This window comes from Hyperolius riggenbachi, chromosome 1, assembly GCF_040937935.1.
Source record: "Hyperolius riggenbachi isolate aHypRig1 chromosome 1, aHypRig1.pri, whole genome shotgun sequence".
NCBI lineage: Eukaryota > Metazoa > Chordata > Amphibia > Anura > Hyperoliidae > Hyperolius > Hyperolius riggenbachi.
Genome location: NC_090646.1, coordinates 480,512,334 through 480,530,485, shown reverse-complemented (window position 1 = coordinate 480,530,485; position 18,152 = coordinate 480,512,334). Strand labels below are relative to the sequence as shown.

The following is an 18,152-nucleotide window of genomic DNA, read 5'->3' as shown; positions in this document are numbered from 1 at the left end:
TATATGCGAGGGATTGGAGGGTCATTAAACACCAGGGAACTGTATAGGGGAGGAAGAATCACTAGACACCCAGGAACTGTATAGGGGAGGGAGGGGCCACTAGATACCAGTGAACTGTGTAGGCGAGGGATTGGAGGGTCATTAAACACCAAGGAACTGTATAGGGGAGGAAGAATCACTAGACACCCAGGAACTGTATAGGGGAGGGAGGGGGCACTAGATACCAGTAAATTGTATAAGAGAGGGAGGGGGCCATGAGACACCAGGGAACTGTATAAGGGAGGGAAGGTGGCCACTAGACATCATTGTAGGCATGCGACTTGGTTCTAATTTTTTAATTTCGGACCATAGTATATTTGTGTTTGACACCCCTGAATTAAAACACTTTCATTTTATTGTACATCATGGGGTTGATTCACAAAAGAGTGCTAATTGATAGCACGCAAAGGGCCATGCGCGCAAAAGTTTTGCGCCCGCGCGATAACTAACGTTTGCGTGCGATAACACAAACGTTTGCGCGTGAAAGTGCGCATTATCGTGCGTGCACGTTAGTTACCACGCAGGCACAAAACTTTGCATGTGCAAAAGTGTGCGCGCGGCACTTCGCATGCAAACTGCATAGCACGCCCGTGCTGTCAGTTAGCACTCTTTTGTGAATCAACCCCCATGTATGGTAACCCCATGTGGACCTGCAGCCTCTAGTATGTGGCAGAAGAATGGAGCACAAGGTCAGCATTCCAAATATTCATGAGCTAGAAATGCAAAGTGCACATTAACGTTCAGTTTTTGAAATACAGGCATATTTTATTTCATTATTCTACATTCTTGAAAAATATTCTGATCATTAACATTGATAGGCGCTACACTGTATTGCTTATTACATCTGTTGCATGTTCTTCCAGCTTAAAAGCTCCCAGACTAACTTAAACAGTTTGATTTTTATTTACATGTTATTTTAATGCTAGCTTAAACATTTGGACACACATATCGATCATTTATTTTTTGCACTTGATTTTCCGCATGTTTTTTGTGATCCAGTTGATGTAAGGAGAGAGGTCTGTGTACAAACCAGTGGGTGGTTTGTCATTTCGTGCCCCATGGTAAACGCCTTGAAAATTTTTGCCACAGAACAGAGGACCGCCAGAGTCGCCCTACAGGAGAGGAATACGCTGATTAATAGCACATTAAGAACATACTGTATTTAAAGCAGACCTGAAGGAAAAATAAACTGATGAAGTAAAAAATTGTATCTATAGTCCTAATCCTGAATAGGACTATCATGGAAAACCAGGACCCCATTTTGCGTCTAAAAGTTAAACATGTAGGTTTGAAGTTTTTTTCTGTGTCAGGTAAATTAAAAGGGTTTTTTTAGGCCCCTTTTACACATGCAGGTTAACCACTTGAGGACCTAGGGCTTTCTACCCCTTAAGGACCGGCCACTTTTTTTCCATTCAGACCACTGCAGCTTTCACGGTTTATTGCTCGCTCATACAACCTACCACCTAAATGAATTTTGGCTCCTTTTCTTGTCACTAATAAAGCTTTCTTTTGGTGCTATTTGATTGCTCCTGCGATTTTTACTGTTTATTATATTCATCAAAAAAGACATGAATTTTGGCAAAAAAAAGATTTTTTTTAACTTTCTGTGCTGACATTTTTCAAATAAAGTAAAATTTCTGTATACATGCAGCGCGAAAAATGTGGACAAACATGTTTTTGATAAAAAAAAAAAAAAACATTCAGTGTATATTTATTGGTTTGGGTAAAAGTTATAGCGTTTACAAACTATGGTGCAAAAAGTGAATTTTCCCATTTTCAAGCATCTATGACTTTTCTGACCCCCTGTCATGTTTCATGAGGGGCTAGAATTCCAGGATAGTATAAATACCCCCCAAATGACCCCATTTTGGAAAGAAGACATCCCAAAGTATTCACTGAGACGCATAGTGAGTTCATAGAAGATATTATTTTTTGTCACAAGTAAGCGGAAAATGACACTTTGTGAAAAAAAAAAAAAAGTTTCCATTTCTTCTAACTTGCGACAAAAAAAAATGAAATCTGCCACGGACTCACCATGCCCCTCTCTGAATACCTTGAAGGGTCTACTTTCCAAAATGGGGTCATTTGTGGGGTGTGTTTACTGTCCTGACATTTTGGGGGGTGCTAAATTGTAAGCACCCCTGTAAAGCCTAAAGACAAGACAAGACAAATAACATTTATATTGCGCTTTTCTCCTTGCAGACTCAAAGCGCCAGAGCAGAGCAGCAGCCACTAGGGCGCGCTCTATTGGCAGTAGCAGTGTAAGAGAGACTTGCCAAAGGTCTCCTACTGAATTAGTGCTGGCTTACTGAACAGGCAGAGCCGAGATTCGAACCCTGGTCTCCTGTCTCCTGTGTCAGAGGCAGAGCCCTTAACCATTACACCATCAGCCAACTGCTTGTGAAAAAAAAAAAAAGTTTCCATTTCTTCTAACTTGCGACAAAAAAAAAATGAAATCTGCCACGGACTCACCATGCCCCTCTCTGAATACCTTGAAGGGTCTACTTTCCAAAATGGGGTCATTTGTGGGGTGTGTTTACTGTCCTGACATTTTGGGGGTTGCTAAATTGTAAGCACCCCTGTAAAGCCTAAAGGTGTTCATTGGACTTTGGACCCCTTAGCGCAGTTAGGCTGCAAAAAAGTGCCACACATGTGGTATTGCCGTACTCAGGAGAAGTAGTATAATGTGTTTTGGGGTGTATTTTTACACATACCCATGCTGGGTGGGAGAAATATCTCTGTAAATGACAATTTGTTAATTTTTTTTACACACAATTGTCCATTTACAGAGATCTTTCTCCCACTCAGCATGGGTATGTGTAAAAATACACCCCAAAACACATTATACTACTTCTCCTGAGTACGGCGATACCACATGTGTGGCACGTTTTTGCACCCTAACTGCGCTAAAGGGCCCAAAGTCCAATGAGTACCTTTAGGATTTCACAGGTCATTTTTGTTTCAAGACTACTCCTCACGGTTTAGGGCCCCTAAAATGCCAGGGCAGTATAGGAACCCCACTAATGACCCCATTTTAGAAAGAAGACACCCCAAGGTATTCCGTTAGGAGTATGGTGAGTTCATAGAAGATTTTATTTTTTGTCACAAGTTAGCGGAAAATGACACTTTGTGAAAAAACACAATTAAAATCAATTTCCGCTAACTTGTGACAAAAAATAAAATCTTCTATGAACTCGCCATACTACTAACGGATTACCTTGGGGTGTCTTCTTTATAAAATGGGGTCATTTGTGGGGTTCCTATACTGCCCTGGCATTTTAGGGGCCCTAAACCGTGAGGAGTAGTCTTGAAACGAAATTTCTCAAAATGACCTGTGAAATCCTAAAGGTACTCATTGGACTTTGGGCCCTTTAGCGCAGTTAGGGTGCAAAAAAGTGCCACATATGTGGTATCGCCGTACTCGGGAGAAGTAGTACAATGTGTTTTGGGGTGTATTTTTACACATACCCATGCTGGGTGGGAGAAATACCTCTGTAAATGACAATTGTTTGATTTTTTTTACACACAATTGTCCATTTACAGATAGATTTCTCCCACCCAGCATGGGTATGTGTAAAAATACACCCCAAAACACATTATACTACTTCTCCTGAGTACGGCGATACCACATGTGTGACACTTTTTTGCAGCCTAGGTGCGCTAAGGGGCCCAACGTCCTAATCACAGGTCATTTTGAGGCATTTGTTTTCTAGACTACTCCTCACGGTTTAGGGCCCCTAAAATGCCAGGGCAGTATAGGAACCCCACAAGTGACCCCATTTTAGAAAGAAGACACCCCAAGGTATTCCGTTAGGTGTATGGCGAGTTCATAGAAGATTTTATTTTTTGTCACAAGTTAGTGAAAAATGACACTTTGTGAAAAAAAACAAAAATCAATTTCCGCTAACTTTTGACAAAAAATAAAATCTTTTATGAACTCGTCATACACCTAACAGAATACATTGGGGTGTCTTTTTTCTAAAATGGGGTCCGTTTCTGGGGTTCCTATACCGCCCTGGCATTTTACGGGCCCAAAACCGTGAGTAGTCTGGAAACCAAATGTCTCAAAATGACTGTTCAGGGGTATAAGCATCTGCAAATTTTGATGACAGGTGGTCTATGAGGGGGCGAATTTTGTGGAACCGGTCATATGCAGGGTGGCCTTTTAGATGACAGGTTGTATTGGGCCTCATCTGATGGATAGGAGTGCTAGGGGGGTGACAGGAGGTGATTGATGGGTGTCTCAGGGGGTGGTTAGAGGGGAAAATAGATGCAATCAATGCACTGGGGAGGTGATCGGAAGGGGGTCTGAGGGGGATCTGAGGGTTTGGCCGAGTGATCAGGAGCCCACACGGGGCAAATTAGGGCCTGATCTGATGGGTAGGTGTGCTAGGGGGTGACAGGAGGTGATTGATGGGTGTCTCAAGGTGTGATTAGAGGGGGGAATAGATGCAAGCAATGCACTGGCGAGGTGATCAGGGCTGGGGCCTGAGGGCATTCTGAGGGTCTGGGCGGGTGATTGAGTGCCCTAGGGGCAGATAGGGGTCTAATCTGATAGGTAGCAGTGACAGGGGGTGATTGATGGGTAATTAGTGGGTGTTTAGGGTAGAGAACAGATATAAACACTGCCCTTGGGAGGTGATCTGACGTCGGATCTGCGGGCGAACTATTGGTGTGGGTGGGTGATCAGATTGCCCGCAAGGGGCAGGTTAGGGGCTGATTGATGGGTGGCAGTGACAGGGGGTGATTGATGGGTGGCAGTGCCAGGGGGTGATTGATGGGTGGCAGTGACGGGGTGATTGATGGGTGATTGACAGGTGATCAGTGGGTTATTACAGGGAAGAACAGATGTAACTAATGCACTGGCGAATTGATAAGGGGGGGTCTGAGGGCAATCTGAGCGTGTAGGCGGGTGATTGGGTGCCCGCAAGGGGCAGATTAGGGTCTGATCTGATGGGTAACAGTGACAGGTGGTGATAGGGGGTGATTGATGGGTGATTGATGGGTAATTAGTGGGTGTTTAGAGGAGAGAATAGATGTAAGCACTGCGCTTGGGTGGTGATCTGATGTCGGATCTGCGGGCGATCTATTGGTGTGGGTGGGTGATCAGATTACCCGCAAGGGGCAGGTTAGGGGCTGATTGATGGGTGGCAGTGACAGGGGGTGATTGATGGGTGGCAGTGACAGGGGGAGATTGATGGGTGATTGACAGGTGATCAGTGGGTTATTACAGGAAAGGACAGATGTAAATAATGCCCTGGCGAATTGATAAGAGGGGGGGTCTGAGGGCAATCTGAGCGTGTAGGCGGGTGATTGGGTGCCCGCAAGGGGCAGATTAGGGTCTGATCTGATGGGTAACAGTGACAGGTGGTGATAGGGGGTGATTGATGGGTAATTAGTGGGTGTTTAAAGGAGAGAATAGATGTAAACACTGCGTTTGGGTGGTGATCTGATGTCGGATCTGCGGGCGATCTATTGGTGTGGGTGGGTGATCAGATTGCCCGCAAGGGGCAGGTTAGGGGCTGATTGATGGGTGGCAGTGACAGGGGGTGATTGATGGGTGGCAGTGACAGGGGGTGATTGATGGGTGATTGACAGGTGATCAGTGGGTTATTACAGGGAAGAACAGATGTAAATATTGCACTGGCGAATTGATAAGGGGGGTCTGAGGGCAATCTGAGCGTGTAGGCGGGTGATTGGGTGCCCGCAAGGGGCAGATTAGGGTCTGATCTGATGGGTAACAGTGACAGGTGGTGATAGGGGGTGATTGATGGGTGATTGATGGGTAATTAGTGTGTGTTTAGAGGAGAGAATAGATGTAAACACTGCGTTTGGGTGGTGATCTGATGTCGGATCTGCGGGCGATCTATTGGTGTGGGTGGGTGATCAGATTGCCCGCAAGGGGCAGGTTAGGGGCTGATTGATGGGTGGCAGTGACAGGGGGTGATTGATGGGTGATTGACAGGTGATCAGGGGGGATAGATGCATACAGTACACGGGGGGGGGGGGGTCTGGGGTGGGGGTCTGGGGAGAATCTGAGGGGTGGGGGGTGATCAGGAGGGGGCAGTGGGAAGGGGGGGAGATAAAAAAAAAAATTAGCGTTGACAGATAGTGACAGGGAGTGATTGATGGGTGATTAGGGGGGTGATTGGGTGCAAACAGGGGTCTGGGGGGTGGGCAGGGGGGGGGTCTGAGGGGTGCTGTGGGCGATCTGGGGCAGGGGGGGGGGAGAAATCAGTGTGCTTGGGTGCAGACTAGGGTGGCTCCAGCCTGCCCTGGTGGTCCCTCGGACACTGGGACCACCAGGGCAGGAGGCAGCCTGTATAATACACTTTGTAAACATTAGGCAGGAGGCCGCTGTCGGGACCATGGGCAGCGCGCACTAGCATCCAGGCGTGCAGCCGATTCCTCTGCATCGTCTCAATCTCTTGCCGCCAGCCGCTACTATGACTGCATATCAAAGCGACCTGCTGCACCGCTATGACAGGACAGCGGGTTGCCTATTAGCGCGTGTCACAGAAGAGCCGAAAAGAAAACGCAATCGCAATCGGGTTCCTGCACCGATTGTCGTTGCGCTGCCAGATCAAGATTTTATGTCTAGGGGGTAGCAGACTGTGAGCCTGGGAGTCTCTGGTTTCATAGCTGCTAGAGGAACTCTTTTCATGAAGTACGTTTGTTGACCAGTGAAGGCATGTTTGTTTAAATTAACTTGATCAAAAGATGTCCCTTCCTGGGCCAGTGACACCGAGGTGTGAAAGCTCTCCAGCAGTAAGCCCCAAATGGCAAGTGTTACTGTCTTTTGAAGAGACAGGATAACCTCCACAGGAGGCCAGACTGCTCGACTCCGTCGAAAGCAGAGAGAAAATGAATGCTGTATATAATTTTTAACCTGTGTAAGGAATACTGTTCATATGAGAGGTATGAAAGTTATCTCATTCTGCTGGTTCGGATCTGGTGAATATATTAATATTAAATGGAGGCCACTGACATACCCAGAACCTGAGGTATTCCACTACTACATAACCGGGCATGCGAAAGCACCCAAGTTTGATGTCATATGAACTGTCATATTCTGAGGAATATGAATCTGTGACCGTTATGTGTGTGCAGGAAGCGTAAGCCAAGATATGAAAACTGTCATATTTGGCACCAGAAACCCACCCAGAAGGTTAACCGCACCCTGTCCAGCCCCTGGGCTTACCCTGAGACCTCACCCAAAATTGTGGATTATTCAAGAGTGTTTGCCAGGGACTCTGTGAGAAAACGCGGAAAAGCCGCCGCGTGTGCTCAGAACAAGGCGGCTGGTTCCGCATCCAACGCAGCGGTTTGCACGCGTAGGCCTACATCTGCCAGTATGGCTGAACGCGGAGAAACCGCCATATGCCCTGATAGCGGTGCGGCTGGTTCTGCGTCCAGCGCGGCGGATGGTACGCAATACATGTCTGGTGTGGCTGGGACTGGTAGTCCACACAGGTTCAGAAGGACGCGCGCGCGCTGAGAGGCAGAACTTTTATGACAGCCAGAAGGGAGTCAGCTGACCAAGCCGGTCAGCTGATGATTCAACCAGTTCCCATTGGTCCAGCACTTAGGGGAGGCGCTGGAGAGCGCTGGGCTATATATACCGGGTGCTGGTCATTCGCTGGTTGTCTGCCGTTGCGATCACTACGTGGAAGCACTCAGACCTTATTGTCAGAATCTGTGTTACCATTCTGTTATACTTCAGACTAGTTCCAGGGTGTTGATGAGCAAGGACCTCACACCCAAGATTAGGGACTTGTGTTACCATTCTGTTATACTTCAGACTAGTTCCAGGGTGTTGATGATCAAGGACCTCACACCCAAGATTAGGGACTTGTGTTACCATTCTGTTATACTTAAGACTAGTTCCAGGGTGTTGATGATCAAGGACCTCACATCCAAGATTAGGGACTTGTGTTACCACTCTGTTATACTTCAGACTAGTTCCAGGGTGTTGATGATCAAGGACCTCACACCCAAGACTAGGGACTTGTGTTATCATTCTGTTATATGTCAGACTAGTTCCAGGGTGTTGATGATCACGGAGCTCACACCCAAGACTAGGCATTGTTTATTATCTGTTATGACTTTCTGCTTTCCTGACCACTCTTCTGTTCACTGATCCGGTACTTCGCTATATCTGATACTCTGTTGCCAAACCCTGCTTGCCTTAGGATTACCGAATCAGCCTCCTGTCTTTGTACTTTGTATGTCCGTGTGTTGCCGACCTGGCTTGTCCGACCTTGAGAACTATCTCCTCAGTTAAGAGACAGTTCACAGATCAGTCTGTGACATCCTCCTATTGGTGTCACTCACGCTCTGATCCTTTCCTCTCCCAGTCTGACCCCTCCCTGCGGTAGATTCTCAGGCTGCTGAAAGGTACTCATTCTCTAGCAGTATTCCTTACTGCCTTTGTACCTGTCCTCCTGATATTGTTCTCAAAGTATTACTGTTGCACCAAACACTCATATCTCTCAGGTGTCCAGAGGTTAGTAATATGTCTGATTATCGGCGATACTGCAGATCATCAATAATCAGGTATATATATGTATTTTTGGTGATACTGCAGATCACCAATAATCAGACCCTCTCTGTGTTACACCGATCGTTACAGACTCCTCATTTATTCCTCCGAATTCCATCTTCATGTGAGCCTGCTGCTGCTTTGAGGAAGAGCAGCAGCCATCTTGTCTGAACTTTGGCTCCTGAACTGAAACAAAGAACTTCACGTGTTTTCCCAGAAAGGACATATTTCACCGGACTGTCAGGTCTGCGGATCGTACCAACGCTGCAGCTTCCGGGTCGTCTGCTCGTATGGCTGGGGATGACGTCAGCGGCGCTCCGGCTGGGCTTCCTACGCATAGAGTGAAGGAGGGTGGACGCACGCGCTGTCAGCGTCGCTCCTCCTATTCACTCAGGAAGCGTGTCAGCTGACAGCCGGTCAGCTGACACGCATGGGTCCACCTTCGGATCCGGATTGGCCAAGTGGTTTGGGGGCGTGTTCTCCTGCTTACCCGGGCTTCTTAAGCACTGCTTTGACACTTGCTCACTGTCTGCTCTAGCTAACACTTCGCAGTGAAGGCTTCAGACCTTAGTCAGTCTGTGTGTGGCTTGAACCGGCAGGACCCCGGGGATTCCATACTACGGTATTTGTTTTTTGTTAAGTTGCCTAATGATTATGCACAGTAATAGTCACCTGCACACACAGATATCCCCTTAAAATAGCTAAAACTAAAAACAAACTAAAAACTACATTCAAAAATATTCAGCTTTGATATTAATGAGTTTTTTGGGTTCATTGAGAACATGGTTGTCGTTCAATAATAAAATTATTCCTCAAAAATACAACTTGCCTAATAATTCTGCACTCCCTGTATATATATATATATATATATATATATATATATATATATATATATATATATACACACACACACTCCTTCCCTATATAGTATATACAGTGATTCCAGAGGCAAGGGGGCGGAGATTGGAGTGGAGTTATCGCAGGCTGAGGGGTGGAGATTTGCCTGTGTTGATGATGACAAGAAAAACATGGCTGCAGTCATTGTATCACAGGAAGAAATAAATCATATACCGTTGAAGCTGTTTTCAGCTAGTTTTGCTGTGTAAAACATCTAAACTTTAGATAGGATATATAGACAAGTTCCTTGCTATAGTAATTTTTTCGTAACGGATCCGCTTTAAACCTGCGTTGTCTGCGTTGCATTACCCTCGTTTGCCACAAGGGGCCGCACAAGTAATGAAGGCTATGGAGACTTGTACACCTATTACTTCCTGCCCAGCAGAGGGTACATCACTGAGCAGGGGCCGGCACTATGCAAATAACACTGTCCATGCACTTTGCCGCGGGGTGATATGTTTGTCATTTTTTGCAGTGGCATGTGGCAGGAGCATCGCATCTTCATCGCAACACAGACAACAGATGTAAAACTGGCCTTAAAGCTAATGGGAACCCACTTTTTTTTTTTTTTTTAAAGTCAGATACTCACCTAAGGAGAGGGAGGCTCTGGGTCCAATAGAGCATTCCCTCTCCTCTCCCGGTGCCCGCTGCTGTCCTGGATCCCCTGTAGCAATATTCGACCGTTTCGGTCAAATACCGCTGTCTCCCGGCCGAAGGGAGGCTTCGGAAATGCTTCGGGAGCCCGAGTGCTCCCGAAGACGGGCCGCTCTACACTGCGCAAGTGCGAGCGCCCACTATGACGGACTTGCGTGTGCGCCGCCTGTCATCAGGAGGACTTGGCTCCTGAACACTTCCTTAGTCCCCTCGGTGGGGGATGTGAACGGAGGAGCCAGCGCAGCACCGGGAGAGGAGAGGGATGGCTCATTAGGACCGAGCCTTCCCTCTCCTTAGGTGAGTATCTGACTCTTTTTTTTAAATACAGGGTTACATTAGCTTTAATATTCTCCAGCTTCCACTCAGACAGATCTTGAACTTTTCAGCTTTTGTTAGGTAGGATTCACACTTGTCCTTTTTTCTGTGTGTTTCTGCATTGGAAAACTGAGAACCAATGTTAACCAATGGGCTACTCCACACTTGAATGTGTTTGACAGGTACACAGCACTGTCAAGAAAAACACATGCAGAAAATTAATAGACAAGTGTGAATCCAGCCTTAGGCCCTGGCACAAAGAAAACAGACCATTAGTGTATCGTTATGGAATGGATGCTAACGGACCCAATGTTAACCTATGGATACGTTTACATTGGTCTGTTCGAACAGATCCGTTCCGTATGATCCGCTGGACAGACCACAAGTTTGGATCTGCAGTCATTTTTTCAGATTGATGGATGCATTGCATTGCCCGCACGCTAATGGAATTTACATCAGAGGAGGCGCCTGGAGATGGCAGCCTCGGCAGCTTGCTCTGTCTTTCTATGTTTGTTTTATGTGTTTTTGTTTTTCAACATTGCCTTGTGCAACCCAACCCGGATAACCTTCACCAGTGAACAACTACTGAGCATTCGGAACTTAGCTAAATATAATCTACCCCTGGATATTTCATCTACTCTTGATCTTCTGGGGATTCTGACCAGTGGAGCTACAGTGCTGAACCAGGCAGTGAGGCTTAGAAGAAGAGGGAAACGCTCCGGGATCCAGACTCGCTTTCGACGCAGAGGACTGCGCTCTCCACTACCTGGAATCATACTCTCTAATGTCAGGTCCATATGCAACAAACTAGATGAGCTTCAACTACTGATCAGAACAAAGAAGGACTTTTATCTCTCTGCGGCTATTTGCTTCACAGAAACTTGGCTATCTGAGCTTATTCCAGACAACGCTCTGCCGATTAATGGATTTACACTCTACAGATCTGACCGGGACCCACTTACTTCTGGCAAAACCAAAGGTGGAGGACTCTGTTTCTATATTAATGATAGGTGGTGCACGGATGTTACAGTTATTAAGAGGATATGCTCGGCTGGGCTGGAAACACTCTTCATAAACTGCAGACCCTACTATTCACCCCGTGAGTTTTCTTCATTTATTTTGGCTGCTGTGTACATCCCTCCACAAACATGTATGCAGTCTGCACTCCATGAACTCGCAGATCAAATCACTGAGATGGAAAGGGAGTACCCAGATTCTTTTTTTATCATACTAGGGGATTTCAACAGTGCTAATCTTTCCAAAGAACTCCCCAAATACAGGCAACACGTCACAAGCGCAACTAGAGAAGGTAAGACACTTGACCACTGTTACACTACGACTAAGGACTCGTATCACTCTGTCAGCAGGGCAGCTTTGGGGAACTCTGATCATGCTGTTATACAGCTTATCCCAACATACATCCAAAGACTAAAAACTGCCAAACCTGTAGTGACCACAGTTAAGAAATGGACGAGTGAAGCTGTAGAAAAACTGCGGAGCTGCTTTGATTTAACTGACTGGAATTTATTTAAAGAATCCTCCAGTGACCTAAATGAATACACTGACGCTGTGACATCATATATTACCTTTTGTGAAGAGTCCTGCATCCCCACAAAAAAGTGCACCAGGTACAATAACGATAAACCCTGGTTCACATCACATCTTAGGAAGCTGCGCCTCGATAAAGAAAGGGCATATCGTACAGGCGATAAAGTCCTCTACAAAGCTGCGAAATACAAACTGCAGAGAGCCATTACCGCCGCAAAAAAAGATTATTCTCAAAAACTTGAGGAAATTTTTTCTAACGCCGACTCATCCACAATATGGAAATCTCTACATGAAATTACCAGCTACAGGAAGAAATCTCCTCCCCCCTCACTACATAACCTGCAGCTTGCAGATGAACTGAATACATTTTATTGCAGGTTTGACACTACCAACAAAAGCCAAACACAACAAGTCAATTTGCATCTCTGCCACAGGCAAACTGAACACTCTTCCTGCCAGCCAACGTCTCCACCCCCTGCGGTGCCTCAGCAACTACACAACACAGGAGGCCAGACACAATCTATTGACCTGTCCCCAGATGTGCATGCTCTAACAATATGCCAATCAGATGTAAATGGACTCTTTAAAAAACAAAACACCAGGAAAGCAATGGGACCAGACGCTGTGTCTGCGAAATGCTTGAATCTCTGTGCCGACCAATTAGCGCCTGTATTTACAGACATATTCAAAGCATCTCTAGAACTCTCAATTGTTCCTGCCTGTTTTAAAAGCGCAACTATTGTACCAATTCAAAAAAAAAAAAAAACCTACATGTTTAAATGATTACAGGCCTGTTGCCCTGACATCACTGGTCATGAAAGCATTTGAAAAACTGATAATGACTTATCTGAAATCCATCACAGATCCCCTGCTGGACTCTTTGCAATTTGCCTACAGGCCTAACAGATCCGCAGACGATGCCGTGAACATGTGTATGCATTATGTACTACAGCATTTAGATATCCCAGGAACCTACACCAGGATTTTATTTATAGATTTCAGCTCTGCATTTAATACCATAATTCCATCACTGCTGCACAGCAAGCTCTCCCAGCTACACATACCTGAATCCCTCTGCAAATGGATAACCGACTTCTTAACCGACAGAACGTGTTAGACTTGGTAAACTCACATCAAGCTCTCTGACAGTCAGTACTGGTGCACCCCAGGGCTGTGTGCTTTCCCCACTGCTGTACTCACTTTACACCAATGACTGCATCTCCACAGATCCATCTGTTAAGGTTCTGAAGTTTGCAGACGACACAACAGTTGTTGGTCTCATTCAAAACGGGGATGAGTCTGCATACAGGCATGTGGTGGGACAGCTTTCCTCCTGGTGCAGCAGCAACAACTTGGAACTAAATGCTCTCAAAACCATGGAGATGATAATAGACTTTAGGAGATCTCCCCCCCAGCACCTCCCCTTAACCATAAATGGATCCACAATAACCCAAGTAGAGTCATTCAAGTTTCTTGGGTCCACGATCTCAAACGACTTAAAATGGGACAACAACACCGCCACTATTGTCAAGAAAGCACAACAGAGAATGTACCATCTGCGGCAGCTGAAAAAGTTTGGCCTACCTCAAAATCTAATGGTGCAGTTCTACACTGCAATCATCGAATCCACCATAACATCATCCATGACTGTATGGTTCAGCTCCTGCTCAGCATTAGAAAAGGGGAGGCTGCAGCGCATCATCCGATCAGCGGAAAGGATAATTGGCTGTAGCTTACCTTCCCTGCAGGATCTTTACACTAGCAGGTGCAGAAAGAGAGCATCCAAAATTGCCTCTGACCCCTCTCACCCAGCTCACTCCACCTTCCAGCGCATGCCTTCAGGAGTAAGATTCCGGTCAATCGCTACCAAAACCTCTAGACACAGGAACAGTTTTTTTCCTCAAGCGGTAGCCATACTTAATGCTGAATCACGTTAGAGCTGCTAGGACTGAAAGTAATCAGCACAGAACTAAACATGAACAATTCTCACATTGCTTACTGCCACTATACTTATAATGTCCTTAACTTGTAATATTCACACTGTCTGTCCTTGTATTGTTTTTGTTTGTGTTTGTTAAGCAACTGCCAAGACAAATTCCTTGTAGGTGCAAACTTACTTGGCGAAAATAAATTGATTCTGATTGATTCTGATTTTGGAACGGAGCGTCGGAGATGGAAAACTGATGCCTTTAACCACTTGAGGACCCACCCTTTACCCCCCCTTAAGGACCAGCGCTACTTTTTATGATCTGTGCTGGGTGGGCTCTGCAGCCCCCAGCACAGATCATGTTACATGCAGAGCGATCAGATCGCCCCCCTTTTTCCCCCCCCTATGGGGATGATGTGCAGAAGGAGTCTGATCGCTCCGGTCTGCAGGCATGTTGCGGGGGGGGGGGGGCACCTCAAAGCCCCCCTCCGTGGCGAAATTCCCCCCTCCCTCTCCTACCTGCTCCCCCCGGTGATCGGTGCTGCACAGGACGCTATCCGTCCTGTGCAGCCAGTGACAGGCTGTCCCCTGTCACATGGCGGCGATCCCCGGCCGCTGATTGGCCGGGGATCGCCGATCTGCCTTACGGCGCTGCTGCGCAGCAGCGCCGTACAATGTAAACAAAGGAGACATTCGTCTCCTACGTTTACATTTAGTCTGCGAGCCGCGATCAGCGGCTCGCAGGCTATTCACGGAGACCCGCTCCGTGATCTGACAGGAAACGGGCGCTCGCACGAGCGGCCTTTCCTGATTAATTAGGGAGGCACCTGGCGACGCAGATCTGCGTCGCTGGTCCTCCAGCTACCACTTTGCCGCCGCACGGTATGAGTGTGGGTCGACAAGTGGTTAAAAACTGATCCGTTCCATGGATTCCATTAGTTTTTACAGGAATCAGTTTTCCATCTGTGCCAGTGTGAATTGGGCTTTATCCTTTTCTTGCATTCAGTGGTTTTTTTAAGGTGTGTACACATACACTACAACAGTCACCCATAGAGGACTCAGATTGGGTTCACACAGAAAAGGCATCCAGTTTTGTATAAGTTTTCTATGGCTTAGTTCACACATCAATCTTTACATTTCTGGTCCAGTCCTGTCCTTTCAGTTTTGTACGAGTTTTCTATGGCTTGTTTCACGAATAAAAGGTATACATTTCCAGTCCAGTCTAGTCCTGTCCTGTCAGTTTTGTATCAGTTTTCCATGGGTGTGTTCACACATAAAAGGTGTACAGTTCCAATCCTGTCAGGTTAAACTGATAGAAAACTGATTCAGAACTGACAGGACGTGACTGAACTGGCCCGGATATGTACAGATTTATGTGTGAACCAAGCCTCAATGCCAGGGCAACAGTTCTGGCCACAAACACATAAAGATGCATCCCTGGGCTACAGCTAAACAACATGTACTGTTACTATGAGGAAGAGGAGGGAAGACAGCGACCGCACAATGGAGCGGCTTCCAACGGACGGGGTAAGGATGGGAATGTTGCACTTGTCTTTTGCGCTGCTTAAAAGAGAACCTGAAGCAGGAAGTATATATATAGTCCCTTGTAAATGATACCAGTTGCCTGGCAGCCCTGCTGGTCTGTTTGGCTGCAGTTGTGCAAACAAGCATGCAGCTTATCTTGTCAGATTTGACAGAAATGTTCAGGGTCTATGGCTAAAAGTATTTGAGGCAGAGGATCAGCAGGATAGCTAGGCAACTGGTATTGTTTAAAAAGAAATAAATATGGCAGCCTCCATATCCCTCTCGCTTCAGTTCGACTTTAAAGAAAACCTGTAACTAAAAAAAAATCTCTCCTGGGGGTTACTCACCTCGGGTGGGGGAAGCCTCCAGATCCTATCGAGGCTTCCCCCGTCCTCCTGTGTCCACGGTGGTCTCTCTGTGTCCCTCCGAACAACGGGGATGTAAATATTTACCTTCCCGGGTCCAGCGCAGGCGCAGTATCGGCTCTCCGCTCGGAGATAGGCGGAAATAGTCGATCGCTGTCGGTCCACTCTTCTGCGCAGGCACAAGTCTCCTGTGCCAGCGTAGTAGAGCGGACCCGACAGAGATCAGCTATTTCATTCTATTTTAATGCTGAGAGCCGCAACAGCGCCACCCGCTGGAGCCAGGGAAGGTAAATATATCAAGCCTTGTCAGGCTTGTTGAGCGAGGATTGCGGAATGCTTCGGGGGAGCCAGTGCTGGATTGCCTGCAGCTACAGGGATGGGGAAGCCTCATTGGGACCTTGAGGCTTCCCCCTCCAGAGGTAAGTACCCCCCAGGGGACGTTTTTTTTTTTAGTACAGATTTCTCATCAGGTTAACAAACAAAATACTCACAAATGATGCGTACTTGTCTTTCTCCATGGGGTCTCCAGCACAGATAAATTCTTTTACATTGATGTTATTAAAAAACTTGGAGCACTCTTCTCTGGAAACCAGTTTCAGATCAACTTTCTGTAATTTTGATGACAACTGGTCGCTGCGAGTTCTAAATTTACCCCAGCCGGCAGTAGTGCAGTAACTTCCAGGGGTTGGGATCTCGTACTTCTTGCTCCGGACAATAGGTAATGGCAATACGAAGCGATTTGGAACCACTCTGTTCTTGAGCTTTAACACGAGGATACAAACAGGAAACAAAAGTGGAGTCAATTACATTACTGAATAATTAAAGAGTATCTGAAATGAAAGCCATCTAAGGTACTATAGTTACCTAGGGTTTGAGGCCTCTCAGTCCTTTGCTGTCTCCCCAGTTGGCTCCTGTCACCCGCAATACTGCCCGAAAGCCTGGCTGAGTTGCGTATGCGTGGCCTGGCCAGGCGTGCTCCCTGTCACATTCTTGTGGCTGGGAGCGTTGTGCGTTTGTGCAGTACTATTGCACAGGCGCAGAATACTCTCAGGGTCGGGAGCACAACGGGGTAGCACACCTGAACATGTGTGAGGAAGTGTGATTCGGACAGGATTTCGGGCAGTATGGCGGATGATAGGAGCCACCCGGGGAGACAGCAAGGGACTGAGCGGCCTCGAGGGGCAGCTTGAGGAAGCCTCAGGTAAGTATGGTTCCTTGAGTTGGCTTACATTTCAGGTTCTCTTTAAATTATGGATCAGATCAGAAAATGTAGCATAGAGAAAAATTATCAATCGTGTTAATATCTGGTTACACACTTGAGATAATGCACTTCAGTAAATTTCAGCTCAACTGTTAGTGGAAGGTGTGGGGTGCATCTGTGTGGAATGCTAAAAGCCATTACAGTTTGTCGCCCAGAGTAAAAATGCCTCCGGGCTTTTCAGAATAAACCTAGCAGCGGTGATGAACGGCGGGGCACTTGATTGCGACGGGATGTGGCCTAAACGGTCAACGCAGATGCGGCGACTAGCCTAGTGAGAGCAGACAGTGTCCATTCTCATAGGCTTGCATTGGACACGTTTTCCCATCCAATCTGGAAAACGTGTCAAATCCAGATTTTCTGTGATGTTTTCTTTCCATGCAACACGGATCCGTGTGTGATCCATGTTTCTGCATGAGTGGAAGCGGGTCCTATTTTAAACATAGGATCGGCTACCTGCATTTCTGCAGAGCTTTAAAAACGTATCCAAGGGATACGTTTTTAAAACAAGTGTGAACCGGCCCTAAAGTTGTCTGCCTAAGCACTTCTGCATACACAAAATCTTACGATGAACTGTCCCACACAGTCTAATGCTGGGAATACACGTTTCGTTTTTGCCTTCGTTTAAACCTTCGTTTCGATTGTGCCTTCTGTCCTTTTCGATCCCGAAATAATCGATCGTACGGTTAAAGGGGCACTATGGTTAAACTCTTCATTTTACATCCTTTAACATAAAGATTTGTATGTATACCAATGTTAATGATAAGTATTGTGGCTGATGGAAAGGATTTATTACACTGACAGTACACATATATAGCTAGGAGTCACGTCGGGTAGATTTACCTTTCTGACGCCGATTCAGCATAAACCACTGTGTGATAGGAGGCACTGTAACTGCTCTCCATGTTGCCGTTATATCTCTCCCCCCCCCCCGGGTCCGCTCACATAGGTTTATCCCAACTTATAACAACCAACTCCCGGCTCGAGCTCTTTGCAGGCTGCAGCAGCCGTACAGCGCAACACACAGTTGCTGTGGTAACCAGCTTCAAATCAGGGGTCCTTAGCGAGCAGCGTGGAACTATA

The 18,152-nt window shown here is 46.6% G+C and overlaps 1 protein-coding gene across 2 annotated transcripts in view; it reads right to left on the bottom strand.

Annotated features, from left to right (window-relative positions):
• Positions 1-843: 843 nt before the first annotated feature.
• LOC137554876 (granzyme-like protein 1) overlaps positions 844-18,152 on the bottom strand; it is a 41,868-nt gene continuing 24,559 nt past the window's right edge. The window contains exons 4-5 of one of the 2 annotated variants that reach the window (XM_068271530.1): positions 16,303-16,572; positions 844-1,151 (exon numbers count right to left, since the gene is read on the bottom strand). In XM_068271530.1, coding sequence (XP_068127631.1) covers positions 996-1,151; positions 16,303-16,572 — 426 coding nt within the window. In that variant the 3' untranslated portion in view covers positions 844-995. The remainder of the gene's footprint in view (positions 1,152-16,302; positions 16,573-18,152) is intronic. The other variant, XM_068271531.1, reaches the window with a different exon arrangement.